Below are 14759 nucleotides of genomic sequence, written 5' to 3' on the forward strand. Positions count from 1 at the left end.
ACTGTAGCCCAGCTGACTTGGAACTCATTATGTAGAACAGGTTGACCTTGAACTCACAGAGATCTGCCTGCCTCTGCCTCCTGAGTGTTGGGATTAAAGGCTGCGCCATCATGCCCATCTTATTCTGAGAGTTCATCTATATTGTAGCATGTGTCAGTGCGTCATTTCTTTGTATAGTAGTCCACTGAATATGCATCCCCTGTTGAAGAGTTAAATTGCTTCTACATTTTGGCTTTTACTAACCTGCTTAATGATCATGCATTTATGTTTTTGTGTTAACAAATGTTTGAGTTGGGGCTGGAGAGATGGCTCAGCAGTTAAGACACTGGATGTTCTTGCAGAAGACTTGGGTTCGAATCCCAGCACCCACATGGCAGCTAACAACTGTCCGTAACTCCAGTCCCAGGGGATCTGACAACCTCTTCTGACCTCCGTGGGCATTGCACGACATGGGTGCACTTACCTACATGCAGGCAATACACGCATACACATAAAATAAAAATAATAAACAAAATTAAAAACCTAAATGTTTAAGTCCTCTTGAGTATATACTTGCTGGTATTGCTCAGTTATTTGGTAATTCTAAATTTAATATTTTGATGAACTCTCAGATTGTTCACAATGGCTGTACCATTTTACATTGTAGCCAGCATTGTATGAAGGGACTAGTTTTTGCATGTACTTGTCCACCCTTCCTAGTGGATTTGAAGTGGTTTCTTATGGTTTTACTAATGATGCACTGAACATTGTTTCAAAAACTTAACTGGCCATTTTTTTTTTAAGTGGTTGAATTGGGGTTTATTGGGTATGTCTTTTAACTTATTTCAGATTTTATATTTGAGGGAAGTACTTATTGAAATTCTCTGCCCAGTTTTAAATGGACTTTTATTGCTGAGTTCTTTCAATAATTTGTATACTGATTAGTTTTTATGTGTTGAACCACCTTTTCATTTTTTGGATTAAACCCTGGTTGCGTGTGGCATATAATACTTTTAATACACTACTGGATTTGTTTGCTAGTATTTGTTGAATTTTGTGTCCATATTTATACAAGATATTGTGGTCTAGTTTTCTTGTGATATCTTTATGGTTTTGGTGCCAAAGTAATACTGACTTCAAATGAGTGGGATATATCAGTATATGGATATGAAGAATTGGGTTTAATTCTTTAAACATCTTGTTGAAATCATTAGTGAAGCAGTTGGCCCTGGGCATTGCTTTGTGGGCAGTTCTTTGACTATTAATTGAATCTCTTGTTTTAGGTCTATTTATCTTTTCTTTAAAACATTTTTGGGGGGCCGGGTGTGGTGGCACATGCTTTTAATTCTAGGACTCAGGAGACTGAGGCAGGCAGTTCTCTGTGAATTCAAGACTAGCCTGGCCTACATAGTGAGTTCTAGGCCAGATGGGGCTACAGGGAGACCCTGTCTCAAAAAGACCAAAAAAAAAATTTTTTTTAATAAGCTTTGGTTATATCTTTCCAGGAATTTTTGCACCTCATTGAGGTTATATAATGTGTTGGCATACAGTTACTCCTATATCTGTATGACTGAATATCCTTAAACCAAAATCCAAAACTTTTTGAACACTGATAGGATGCTTAAAAAGTTATAGTTTGGAGAATTTCTGAGTTTTGGATTTGAGATGCTCAGCTGGTAAAATTTATACAAATATTGTAAAGTCTGAAAAACTTGTAAATCTGAAATGCTTCTCATCCCAAGACCAGGTAAAGGACATTTAAACCTTTAATCATTTATTTCTGTCAGGTCGGTTGTCATATTCCCTTTCCCATTCCTGAGTTTAGCAATGTGAGCATGCTCACTCTCTCTTAGAAGTTGAACGTTTGTAAATCTTGTTGATCTTTTCAAAGAACTAACTTTTTTTTAATTACTTAAAAAAAATTTTTTTTTTTGGCGCGGAGGGGCACGTGTGGAGGCCAGAGGACAACATTAGTGGGTAGGTTCTCTCCGGAAGGAGAACCATGTGAGTCCCTGAGATTGAACTCAGGTCATCAGTTCTGTTGGTGGCACTGTCTTACTGGCTCTGCTTTTGTTTTTTGGCAGACAGACACTCACTCTTTAGCCCAGGTTAACCCTAAACTCAGGCAGTTCTCCTTTCTCAGCCTCACCAGTTTTAAGGATAAGCAAGTAAGGTTTTATTGAAAGGTGGAGTGACAGCAGGGAGTAGTCTTGAAAATGGGTTGCCAGGAACCAACTTTGGGTATAGAGATCTCTTATTTTTATGCCCCCCCTTAATCTTTTTTAAAAAATATTTTATTATTTTTAGTGTGTGTGTGTATGAGTGCTTTGCCTGCATGTATATAGGTGCACCCGTGTCCTGCAGTGCCCACGGAGGTTAGAAGAGATGTTGATTCCCTGAAACTGGAGTTAGCTGCCATGTAGGTGCTGGAAACCAAACCCGGTCTCTGCAAGAGCAGCTAGTGCTTTTAACTGCTGAGCCACCTCTTCAGCCCCAGCCCCCTCTTAATCTTCATTATTCCCTTCTAGTGGTATGAGTTTAGTGTTCATTTCTTGTTTCTTTTCTTCTTCCTCTCTTCCTGTCTCCTTCCTTCTCCCTCCTGCCTGCCCTTCTCCTGCAGGGTCTCAGGTAGCCCAGTCTGGCCTCTTAACTTGTCTAGCTGTTCTATATGGCCATATGTTTTTGCAGCATTGAAGTCTCCAACTCTGTTTTTATATGTCTGAAAAGTCTTTGTATTTTTGTTTTAAAAAGATTTTTTTTGGTGGATGTAGAATCCGAGGTGACTTTTTCCTCACTACACTTTCAGGTATCAGTTCACTGTCTTCTACTTTACTTTCTTTGTGCAGAATTCTGTTGTCATTTGTGCTTTTTTCTTCCTCCTCCACTCTCTGCTTTGCAGATTTTGTTTTTGTCACTTATTTTGACCAACTTTTTAATGGTGTGTCTTGGTCTGACTTTCTTCATTTCATTGTGCTTCAAGAAGTTCATCCAACTTTTTGACTGTTTAGATTTAAATTTGCAGCAAATTTGGACAAATTTTTCCAGTATATTAAACATTTGTTTTATTTATTTTTCCCCTGGGTCTTTCAGGAATTCTAGTTACGTGTGTTGTTGACCACTTGAAACTGGTGTCCTTTTCATTTCTCTTTCAATCTTGTTTTTCTCTTTCATTTAGGATAGTTTCTGTTTCTATATTCACCAGTTTTCTTCTGTATTTAGTTTGCTGTTAATCTCATCCAGTTAGTTTTCATCACTAGCATTGTTTTATGGCATATTTTTAAAGTTTAAGTCTTAAAAAAAAACAACCTCTGAATATGTTTATTTTGATTGGTTTTTATAATATGTTGTGGAGTTTCCTGCTACTTTGGCATGTCTGGTAAGTTTTGATTGGATGCCAGATATGTTGTGTATTATATTGTACAGTGCTGCACATATTTGTATACATAGCCCTTAGACACGCTTGAGCTTTATTCTGGATCAAAGTTAAGTTCCTTATAAATAGCTGATCTTTTTGAACCTTGCTTTAAAATTTTGTTAGGCACCTTTCAACTTAGGGACAGATTTGCTACACCAGTGAGACAGTATCCTTCTGGATGCCATGCTCATACCTGTGTATTTGGTTTTTCTAATATAACTGATGGGACCGTGATGCATTCTCAGCTCAGCATGAGCCCACAGAATTGCTCTTTCTATCTTCTCAGTAGTTTTTTTCCCTCCCACCCTCAGATTGCTTCCGAATATGTATGCATTAATCATTAGCTCGAAACTTGAGGGTCACTCTATAGGTCTTCAGAGCAGCCTTCTCTGTGTGGTCCCTCCTCTTTGTTCTGCTTTCTACCTGCATTTGCTCCACCCTGAAAGCTGCAGTTGCTTTAGCATCCTGAGTTCTTAAACTCTGTCCTCAGCTCAGGGCACTGCTGGGTTCTGCTTGGTTTCTATTAGATTTTTTTTAATATTATTTTTATTTAATATGTATGCGTGTATTGCCTGCATGTAGGTAAGTGCACCTGTGTCATGCAGTGCCCGCGGAGGACAGAAGAGGCTGTCAGATCCCCTGGAACTGGAGTTAAGAACAGTTGTTAGCTGCCATGTGGGTGCTGGGAATCAAACTTGGGTCTTCTGCAAGAACAGTCAGTGTTCTTAACCACTGAGCCATCTTTCCAGCCCCTGTTGTTGCTGCTGTTGTTGTTGTTGTTGTTGTTACTGTTCCAAATACTTGCCAGAAATAACAGAAGGGAATTTTTATTTTAGCTTATAAGTTTTAGTTTATGGTCTCTTAGTCCTAAGGCTTTGGGCCTGAAAAATGTGATGCATCATGGCAGGCAGAGTGGGAGTGGGGGCGGCCACCTTATTGTGACCTAAAAGCAGAGAATGCATGTGCTGGAGATTTTCTCTTTTTTCCCTTTCTGTCCATCTGATAAATGAAAATTGATAGAATGGAATAGATTAATATACATAAAACATCTGCTATATAGCTTGTTAATTTTGTTGAATATGAATACCAGTTACTTTTTTAAAGCTTGCACAAACCAAATAAAAAAATCTAATAGGGGATATACAGATGGCTCAGCAGGTAAGAGCACTTGGTGCACAAGCATGAGGACCTGAGTTTAAATCCCCAGAACCCATGTAAAAAGCCAGGTATGGTTGCATGTGCACCTGTAGCCCCAGTGCTATGTTGTATATGGAGGGTGGAGGGGAGATGAGAGGATTGATGGGGCATACTGGTTGCCATCCTTTCTCCAAGTTCAGTGAGAGACCCATTCTCAAGAGAATAAGATGGAGCAGAACATTTGATGCATGTACAGGTGTGTATATCCAAATGCATATATATGTACACCCCACTCACATACACAAACCAACAAACTAGACATAAATATAGGCCAATCTACTGTAAGATTGAGCTTGCCAAAATCTAGAATATGAGCTATGGCTGAAGTGAGGATAGTCTCCTGAGGGCCAAAGCAGAAAGTCTCCTAATTATAGGCCCTGACAGTGGAGATAAGCGGACACAAGTAGGAGAGCAGTGGTATAGGTGGAAGACCAGAAGAGTTAGTACCCTGCATCAGATCATTGAAGGTTGTGTTTGTTGTGACCTCCAGCAGAGGAAATGAATGCTTGAGATTCCAGTGGTACCCATTGGAAGTGGCATGACTGCAAGATGCAGTAATATTCTAAATACTGAGCGGTCTAAAGGTCACTGGCTAAAACACCGAATGTTTACTAATTAACTTTGGCCTAGAGATTTTTTTTGGAGACAAGGTCTCACTGTGTATACCTGGTTAGCCTGAAACTTGTTATGTAGACCATGCTGGCCTCAAACTCACAGAGATCTGTCTACCTCTGCCTCGGAATGGTGGGATTAAATGCATGGGCCACCACAGCTGGTTCTAGAGATTTTTTTCTTCTTATTGAAATTTTGTGATTTTCATACAGTATAGTTTGATGGTATTTAGGGCCCCTCCCCATCTGTATCTCCCCACACTGTCTCATACCCAATTTAATGTACTATCTTATATATAATAAGGCCTATAGAGTATATTTTGTGTCCCGAAATGTCCTTCAGTGTAGGTCCATCCACTGGACCCAGCAAGAGTGATTTTTAAGCTAAAACAGACAACCAGAGAGTGAATGTTTTGGTCATGTCAGATGGACTCTGTTAAAATTACTAACTCTGCTGTAGCATGAAACTAGAGTCAGAGAATAAGTAAGAAAATGGACATGGCTATTTCAGTAGACCTTTATAAGAACTGCTGATAGACATAGTTTGCCCACCCTTAAGCTAGAGGAATCTTGTTTTCCTTGCCTTTGTTCTGTATTATTCATGTATTCATTTTAAGCTATACATTAGCATTGGCCAACTTCTTTTGGGGAAATTTTTTTTGATGAAAATTATAAAAACTAGCTATTAATGAAACTTAAAATATATCAGGAATTACTGTTCTGTTGACCATAATACAATATAATGAATCTAAGTCCTTCCCATTTGTACTGAAATACAGTTGCTTCTCTTTCCATCAAAATAGTCATATACCACATAACACATAATGATGTTTCATGTTTCTGTCAACAGTGGATCACATATGGCACTGTGGCCCCATAAGATTGCAGTGTTGTTATTGTTATAATGTTAGACATGTTTAGATATCTAAGTATGTACTTGTGTTATCATTCCCTACAATATTCAGTGTAGGGAACATGCTGTTGCAGGTTCGCAGGCCGAGTGCAGTAAGCTGTATCATACAGCTTGGGTGTGAATAGGTTTTGCCGTCTAGCTTTGTGTTAATTTACTCTATGTTATTGTCTACAATAACAATTAACAGACAGTGCATTTGTTAAGCTATATTTCTGCCATGAAGTGACACATGACTAATGACTAGCTCAGTATGTCTTAAGTTGACTTATTTCCTTTTATTACCTATTTTAATAACACTGTGCTTTTACTTTCTCAGTCTCGGAGAAATCTATGTGAAGAGGCTTTGCTAAAAATTAAAGGTGTTATTAGCTTTACTTTTCAAATGGCTGTTCAAAGATGCGTGGTGCGAATCCGTTCAGATTTGAAAGCAGAGGTTAGTATTTTCAGTGGCTGAATACACTTGAGGTTGTAAGTAAGAAAATTATTGTTCAAAATTGTTCTGTTTTATCTTGGCCCAGGCTTTGGCATCAGCAATAGCATCAACCAAGGTCATGAAAGCTCAGCAGGTTGTGAAAAGTGAAAGCGGAGAAGAGGTAAAAGTTTTATTTGCTTATTTATGCCAAACTCAGACTGTTGATTATTTTTTATAGTTAGCAGATTATAATATTTCTAGACCAATAATTATCAAAAAAATAAGAATGTGGGGGGGTGGTGAGATGGCTCAGTGGTTAAGAGAGAGCACTGACCGCTCTTGCAGAGGACCCAGGTTCAATTCCCAGCACCCACATGGCAGCTACGAACTGTCCTTAACTCCAGTTCCAGGGGAATTTGAAGCCCTCTTCTGACCTCTGCAACATTGCATGACATGGGTGCACTCACATACAGGCAGACAATACACTCATACACATAAAAAATAAAAATAATAAATAAAATATTAAAAAAAGAATGATATATCTTGGTTAACTGTTAATTGTGTTAGTAATACTAGACAGATCTTTTGTGGAGTTGAAAGTGTTCTTATAAAGCAAACTTTTATCTCTGGAGATACAATGCTGATTTTATATGAAAATAAAGGATAAACAGTTTCCTTACATTAACTTTTATTTTTTAAATATTTTATTTATCATTTTTTGTTTTATGTGTATAAGTGTATTGCCTGCATGTATGTAAGTGCACCTGTGTCGTGTAATGCCCATGGAGGTCAGAAGAGGGTGTCAGATCTCCTGGGACTGGAGTTACATATGGTTGTGAGCCTCCATGTGGGTATTGGGAATTGAACCCAGGTCCTTTGCAAGAGCAGCCAGTGCTCTTAACTGCTGAGCCATCTCTCCAGCCCTTCCATTGACCTTTAAATAACTTTCTTTCCAACTTTACTAGTTTTGCCAATCAAGAAAGTAAAAGTGCAACCATTGGTATGTGTATGATGGATACGTTAAGTTGATTTTGTAATGGCTCTCCATGCATTCTCTGTATCAGATGCTGGTTCCATTCCAAGATACTCCTGTGGAAGTAGAAGAAAACACGGAGCTGCCTGACTACTTGCCTGAGGATGAGAGCCCCACAAAGGAACAGGACAAAGCAGTGTCCCGGGTTGGCTCACACCCAGAGGGTGGAGCTAGCTGGCTGAGCACAGCTGCAAACTTTTTATCCAGATCCTTTTACTGGTGACTTCAACTTCAGTTTGGGGCTCAAGGACTGTGCAAACAAACAAGGGGCCAGCTTTCCATTGTTGTGGTGGACTGTCAAGTGCAATTTGCAATAAGTTATCATGAAAAGTTTCTAGATTACATGATTGCATATGCTGCATTTTACATTTTATTGGACATTTTATCTCACTGAATGGTAAACAGTACAGAGGCTACAGGTGGAATTTGTTTATGAAGTATTTTGGTATTGTTTTCCTTTGCTTAATTGCCTCACGTTTTTGAAAAATAATGGGTCCATAGTTAAAACCAAACGTATATGTAGCTTTATAGTCTATTTTACATGAAGCATGTGATTAGGAAAAATGTATCTTCTCAAGCCTCAGGATCTTTCTGAAGAGAAGTTGTGCATAGCTCAAGTTGTGCATGAATTGCTGAATATTTTTGTCAGCTTTTCTTCATGAACGATACATGACGTGTGCTTTGGTACTCTTCACTGAAATTGAAGCATCTTATTAGCCCCCTCTGTGCCTTTTTTTATTTTGCCAACCATGTTTATAGAAAGGACATTACTAATGGCATTTTGCAAATTGAAGTATATTCATTTGAACATAGCAGTCCTGTAAAAACACAACTTTACAAAAAATCTTTGCAGTCTTATTTGCTATAATTTTACTAAGGTTAACATAAAATCAGTTAAGAAGAAGGAAACATAGTAGCAAAGTGCTTTTGGAAATATTTGAATGTGACCAAATGTGGCTCTAGTTGACTACTGTTCACGTTGGTTTATAGCAGCACTTGAGAATTAAGTCCACCGTGTTACTTCGAGCAACTGCAAGTGGTCTCTCGGCCTTACTTACCCTGTGATGACATACTGTCCTGCTAGAGAAAAATAATAGTACAGAACTGACAAACTTGAAACAAGAAAACAAAAATTCAATGCCTACAATGCTGTAGTGCCACTTTGGTGGAGTCTAACTTCAGACATGAGCTTCCTGGCAGAAGCCTGTTGAGTAGGTGTTCTTTTATTGCCTTTTGTGTGGCTATTATGAGAATGCTGCAGTCACACTGAATGAAAAAAGACCCCAATTAATGCTCATAAAGAAATGAAGCCAGCATTGGTCCCGCAATCTTATTTCTCACATCTAGCCAGAAAAAAATGGACTTCACTGAAGGTAAGATACATAAATATATACACATATATGGGTGGTTTTTTTTAAGATAAAAACTATATGTATGTAATGCTTTCTTAAAGTTCTAAAATATGTGGCAACTAATCTTTTCTTTTTGGAAATCCAGCTAAATTTGATATAATGTAAACATGGTTAAAAACAGGAAGGAACTGAATTTCATTTCGTCACCACGTAGAGCTGCTATTTTGTTACTTGGAGAAGGTGAAGTGAAAATTGCCTCAGAAAATTTCTTTGCATTTTTGTTAATTCTCTTTTAGAGAAATTTCAAAGCATCCAGTGTCACTGAAGAAAAATAATTGTAAAAGGATTTTAAGGTCATTAACATTGTGACTTTGGGGAGCAAGAGGTATTGAAGACATTTAGAACAATTATTTTTCCATGTGTCTGGTCTCTGTTTCAAGCGACACAAATAGAAAGTACAGGTTTTCAGGGCCCAGTGCTTTAGTGTATACTGCCACTTGCTGCCGGAACCAGATGTATTGAAAAAAGAAAACAATAACACCTCCTTTCTATAGCCATTAAAGCAAAGTTTACTTTCTGTTTTAGCAGATTTTTATTTTATTTTGCATTATCACACATTTTATTTAAAAAAAAAAAAAACCTATAACCCTTTATAGTGCTGCTTTAGTACAAGTAGATATTTCAGCTTGATGTTTGTGTGTTCTAAGTACTCTTATTCCAGATCATATAGAACAGTTAAGGCAACTAGAATGGCATTTTTTGAACTATATTGTAAAATAATAAAAAGTAACAATTACAATTGAATGCATATTGTATTTTTGTAGTATAAACACTATGGACTATTAATTTCTTGTGGTGTTGGGCATCCAACCCAGGACTCAGTTTCTCTTAAGCCTCTTTTTTGTGATTTTTTTTTTTTTTTTTTTTTTGGAGATAGGATCTTGCTATGTAGCCCAAGCTGGCCTGAAACTTCTTATGTGGCCTAGGTTGGCCTTGAACTCTAGGTCCTCCTGCCTCCATCTCCTGAATGCCATGATTAGATTACAGGTACGCACTGTCATGCCTGGCTCTTTAGCCAGTTTGCGCACACACTGTCTGGCACACGGTCTCAGCTCTCTGCAGTTGCATGACCTGCTAGTTTCTATATGTCTTCCATTCATCTTATTCTACCATTTCCTCTGCCCATGATTGCATCAGTTGCTGTGTTCATGTACACTGTAACAGTTATCACAGAGTAAAGTTGCATATTGACTAGTGTCTTTCCTACCATTTTAGTTTGAACGGATGGAGTCTTCTGTAACTACATAGCTGACAGTAAATGGTCAGATGCTTATAAGTAATCAATAAAATTAAGACTTGGCATGGTCATGCATGTCTATAATCCCAGCACTTGGGAGGCTGAGGCAGGAGGATGGAAAGTTCAAGACCAGCCTGGGCTATTTAGAAAGACTGTCTCAACAAAGGAAAACAAAATCTGAAAAATAAAAGTAAAAATAAATATGCTTAAGTAAAAGGAGAAATGTATATATATTTGCTGATCATGCTTATTTCCAATATATTATTTACTAGCAGATTTCCTCATTTGTCTTTTTTTTTTTAAGTACACAGCACATAGACTTGTCCATTTTTTGTTGTTGGAAAAATCATAAGTTAAACGGCTTTCTATATCACAATATTGGTTAAGAACTCAAGATCACAGTCAGTAGTTGTCCTTAAGTTCTAGTGTTCTGGAGGTCGGAGGAGAGAATTGACATATGACATGACTGGTAACTGAGAAGCCCTGTGAGGCTTTGTAACACAGCTCTCACAGAAGTTCAACAGTCAAACAAATGAAGCAGACCAGGTGTTGCTCTTGGTTGTTTAACCTAACGGTGAAGCTTCCCCAGTGCCTGCGTGGGGAGTTCTGAAGGAACTCTGCATAGGTGGGAGCAGAGATCAGGCAAGTACCAGTGCTGGGACTGAGGTCTGTAGGGCTGCAGCACGACCGCATCCAGATAAATGAATAGGCAAGATGGATGCTTAAGGAAGTTAACTGGCAATTTCAGCATGTTTGTAAGATCTGGATACCCAGGTCTCCACAATGTGGAATGGTCCTATAACTATAGTGGTGTGTAAAGATAGGTGGAGAAGGACAGGCTAGAACTCAGCGTTCCTTGCCATCCAGTGTAAGCCAAAGGTCCTGATGCCAGGCCAATCTTAAGGCACATCATAAACAAGCCAGTCCCCCATTGTGTTTATAATGAAACTAGGAAAATTCTCCGAGGTGCCTTTGGAGAGGTGGTACATTTTGGTATGAAAGTGATACCATTTTCCAAGGACAGCCAGTGAAGAGACAAAAGCTGCATAGGTTATGAAGGGCAGGTGCAGAAAAGCCACAGGAGCAGGATGAACATAGACATCGGTGGCCTTAGCCATCTGCCTAAGGAATGCACCTTCCTGCCCGGCAGCCTTCCTATTGAGCTCACAGGCCTGGCCTGGGACTTCAGAAGGAGGCATCTGTGATGGGAGAATACTTGACTCTTGGAGAAGCAGGGCCAGTTCCAAGCTGGGAGCATCATGAGCTTCAGTCCATGGGATATTGAACTGGAATCACTCTTCCAGCTTGTTGAGGCTGTGACTTCACCTTTTCATTTTCTTTTTCTTTTTTTTTTTTTTTCCTTTTTTTGAGACACAGTCTCCTTGTAGTCCCAGATGACCTAGAGCTCACTGTGTAGACCAGGTTGGCTTTGAACTCACAGAGATCTTCCTGCCTCTGCTTCCCAATTGCTGGAATTAAAGGTATGTACCACCATGCCTGACTCAACCTTTTATTTATTTTTTTTAATTTTTATTGTATGTGTAGGAGTGTATTGACTGCACGTATGTAAGTTCTATGTCATGCAGTGCCCAAGGAGGCCAGAAGAAGGCTTTGGATCCCCTAGAACTGGAGTTAAGAGACAATTGTTAGCCACCATGTGGGTATTGGGCCCTGAACCTGGATCCTATGTAAAAGTAGCCAGTGCTCTTAAATGCTGAGCTCTCTCTCTAGCCCCCTTTTAAATTTTTTATCATAACCTAGAACTGACTGATTTGGCTAGGTTGGCTGCCCAGTGAGCCCCAGGGACCCACCTGTCCCCACCTCCTTGGTGCTGGGATTGCAGGCATACACAGCTGTTCTTGGCTTTTGCGTGAATATTGGGGATCAAAATTCACATCTTTGTGCTTCCATGGCAAGCATTTTACCAGCTGGGCTGTCTCTTCAGCCTTCATTCTGCAGAGGTTGCTGGTGATCTTGGAGGTAAGCAGCTTGCAGGTATCACTGCACAGCTTGCATTTCTGATGGCAGGAAATGAATTTGAGCAAATGTAGGCTGTGGACATGGTCACAGGCTATATGTTGTACCACCTGCTTCAAATTCTTGGTTGTGCTTAACATGAGTTCACTGTGTGGGAACTTCTCTCTGTCTATCTCATTCATGTCCTCCAGAGCTTTGCTGACTTCGTGTGTCTCTCTGGTTATATACCAGGTAAAGATGAGCACTCCTTATGCTTCCCATAGGGCCACTGCAGGACATCTAGGAGGTTGGGATTGCACTCCAGGATGTCTCCCCCTGTCTCTCTAGTTCTGTGCTAGCTGATATAGATTTGTACCTGGATAACTGTGGGTCAGGGTCAGGGCAGCAGGCAGGGGCTGTCATTCTTGTGTGACCAGGTCATTGATAAGGTACAGGAACTTTAGGTAAGATACGACTTTTCCTTTTCCTACCAGATCAATGCTTTCCAACTCAAGACTATCTTGGAAAAACTATAAACATCACCAGATGGATGCCTCTGCTTCTTGCTCACCTTCAGATCACTGATCCTTGTGCCCTCTCCTTTGGGCAGGACCAAGAAGGCCTCGTGCAGGGACGCTTGGCACAGAGGAACAAGATCCTGTTGTGTCTTACTGTCTCATTTTCTGTTTTGAGACAGCTCATGATATGTAGCCTAGATTGACTCAGATTCTCCTGCCTTAGCCCCCAAGTACTGGGAATACCTCATGCCTTTTATGAAGTGGGTTTCAGGCCTATAGGTCTTGATCCAGATACACATTTTGTTCTCTGGACCTAGGCACATTCTATTGCATCCTCCAGAAAGTCAAGGGTATAGCCCCAGAGTGACATAACTCTTGGTACTGTCCAGGCTGGCAAATGCCATTGTGGAGCCAAGGTTCTCTTTTTCCCATAGTATTTTTCAGATATTTCACATTCTTCTGATTCTGCTTGCTTATGAAAAACCCCATGATAGTTCAGGATTTTCCATCTCTTGTCTATAGGTTCCCCATCAAGCTAAGTTTTGGTCTGAAGACCCTGGTGGGGCCCCAGAAGTCTGTTGGTTGAGGCAGAAGCAGTACCATGGGCTCCTAGACCTGGAGGGCTGGCTGTGGTAGCATGACCCTACTTTCAGGCTCAGAGGCACATCCCTGTACTTTTGGGGCACCAGGTATTTGCAGGCAGCTGGGCAGGACCTGGCCAGGCAAGACAGATCTGGGACTCCCAAGCCGTGGGCAGGACCAGCTTGAATTACTTTTAAATTTTTTAGAGACAGTCTCCCTGTAGCCCCAGCTGGCCTGGAACTCACTATGTAGACCAGGCTGGACTCAAACTCACAGAGATCCACCTGCCTCTGCCTCCCTGAGTGCTGGGATTAAAGGTGTGCACCACCATGCCCAGCTGAGTTATTTTTTCTTATTCCTGTATATCTTAGTCAAGTACTAGACAAGACTACTTTAAGACCCAATCAAGATTCCAAGGGTAACTTTGCTGAAATTTCATAACTATATTAAAGATTTGCCATATGAAATAACAATTTTCTTTTCTCCTTGTTTTTCTTAGAAGCAAGAATGTGAACTATCCAAAAAATAGTATGGAAAAAGAGAATCTTACACAGTCAAAAGGTGACAGAAATTTATTACAGTCAACCTTGCTGTGCTGCTTTCCTTGCTTATAAACAACTCCAGGACTCGGGATTTTCCTTTTTTTTTTTTTTTTTGGGATTTTGAGACAGGGTCTCCCTGTAGCCCCAGCTGGCCTGGAACTCTGCTATGTAGACCAGGCTGGCCTCGAACTCACAGAGATCTGCCTGCCTCTGCCTCCCAAGTGCTGGGATCAAAGGCGTGCGCCACCAGGCCCGGCAGATTTTCCATCTCTTGAATATAGATTCCCCACAAAGCTAAATTTTGTGTTGTCCTTTGCCATGTGTCTTCAGGATAACATCAAGGTAACATCAGGAAGGGTAACATCAGGAAGGTCCAGTGGGGTCTGGCAGAGTATGGAAAAGTCTTAAAACTGGGAAGCAATAGGAGAGGAAGAAAGGAGTTGGGAGGAAGAGACTAGGGATGTGTGGTGCATGCTGCAGACCCCACAGGAAGCAGTGGGAGAGAAATGAAGGTGATAAGGTGACAAAGGAGGGAGTGAGGGCAGAAGAGAAGGGAGGGTCAGGGAGTGGGGATAGAGTGGGTGGAGGTTGGAAGGGGCAGGATGATGGGCAAAGAAGTTGACAGGAGATAAAAGGGACCAGGCAATGGAAGGCAAGAGGGAAGATAGGGCAAGGGTACAGGTTAGGAGGCTGAAGGCAGGGGGTGGGAGGACAAGAGGGACAGCAGAAGGGTGTGAGTGAGGGCTTGAAAAGCTGGTGATATCAGGTTTCCCTGGGATAGGGAGGGAGGGAAACATCCAGACCTGAAACCATCCAGGGCCTTGTGCTGGGCCTTGGAGGCAACCCTTTACTCCATAGCATCCCTGTCCCTGAGCCAGAGCCATTGGTGGGTCCCATTACAGCCCCCCCCCCCATCTCCCAAACTCTATGGAACCTTTAGCTGGAGAAATCA

At 40.6% G+C, this 14759-nt stretch overlaps 1 protein-coding gene across 2 annotated transcripts in view; it reads left to right on the forward strand.

Moving 5' to 3' along the window:
• Positions 1-9716, forward strand: part of Armc1 (armadillo repeat containing 1) — a 35891-nt gene extending 26175 nt beyond the window's left edge. For both annotated transcript variants that reach the window (XM_008850263.3, XM_008850264.2), the window contains 3 exons: positions 6432-6548; positions 6634-6708; positions 7592-9716. In XM_008850263.3, coding sequence (XP_008848485.1) covers positions 6432-6548; positions 6634-6708; positions 7592-7783 — 384 coding nt within the window. In that variant the 3' untranslated portion in view covers positions 7784-9716. The remainder of the gene's footprint in view (positions 1-6431; positions 6549-6633; positions 6709-7591) is intronic.
• The last annotated feature ends 5043 nt before the right edge of the window (positions 9717-14759 follow it).

This window comes from Nannospalax galili, unplaced genomic scaffold (assembly GCF_000622305.1).
Source record: "Nannospalax galili isolate Female #2095 unplaced genomic scaffold, S.galili_v1.0 scaffold1005, whole genome shotgun sequence".
Taxonomy (NCBI): Eukaryota; Metazoa; Chordata; class Mammalia; order Rodentia; family Spalacidae; genus Nannospalax; species Nannospalax galili.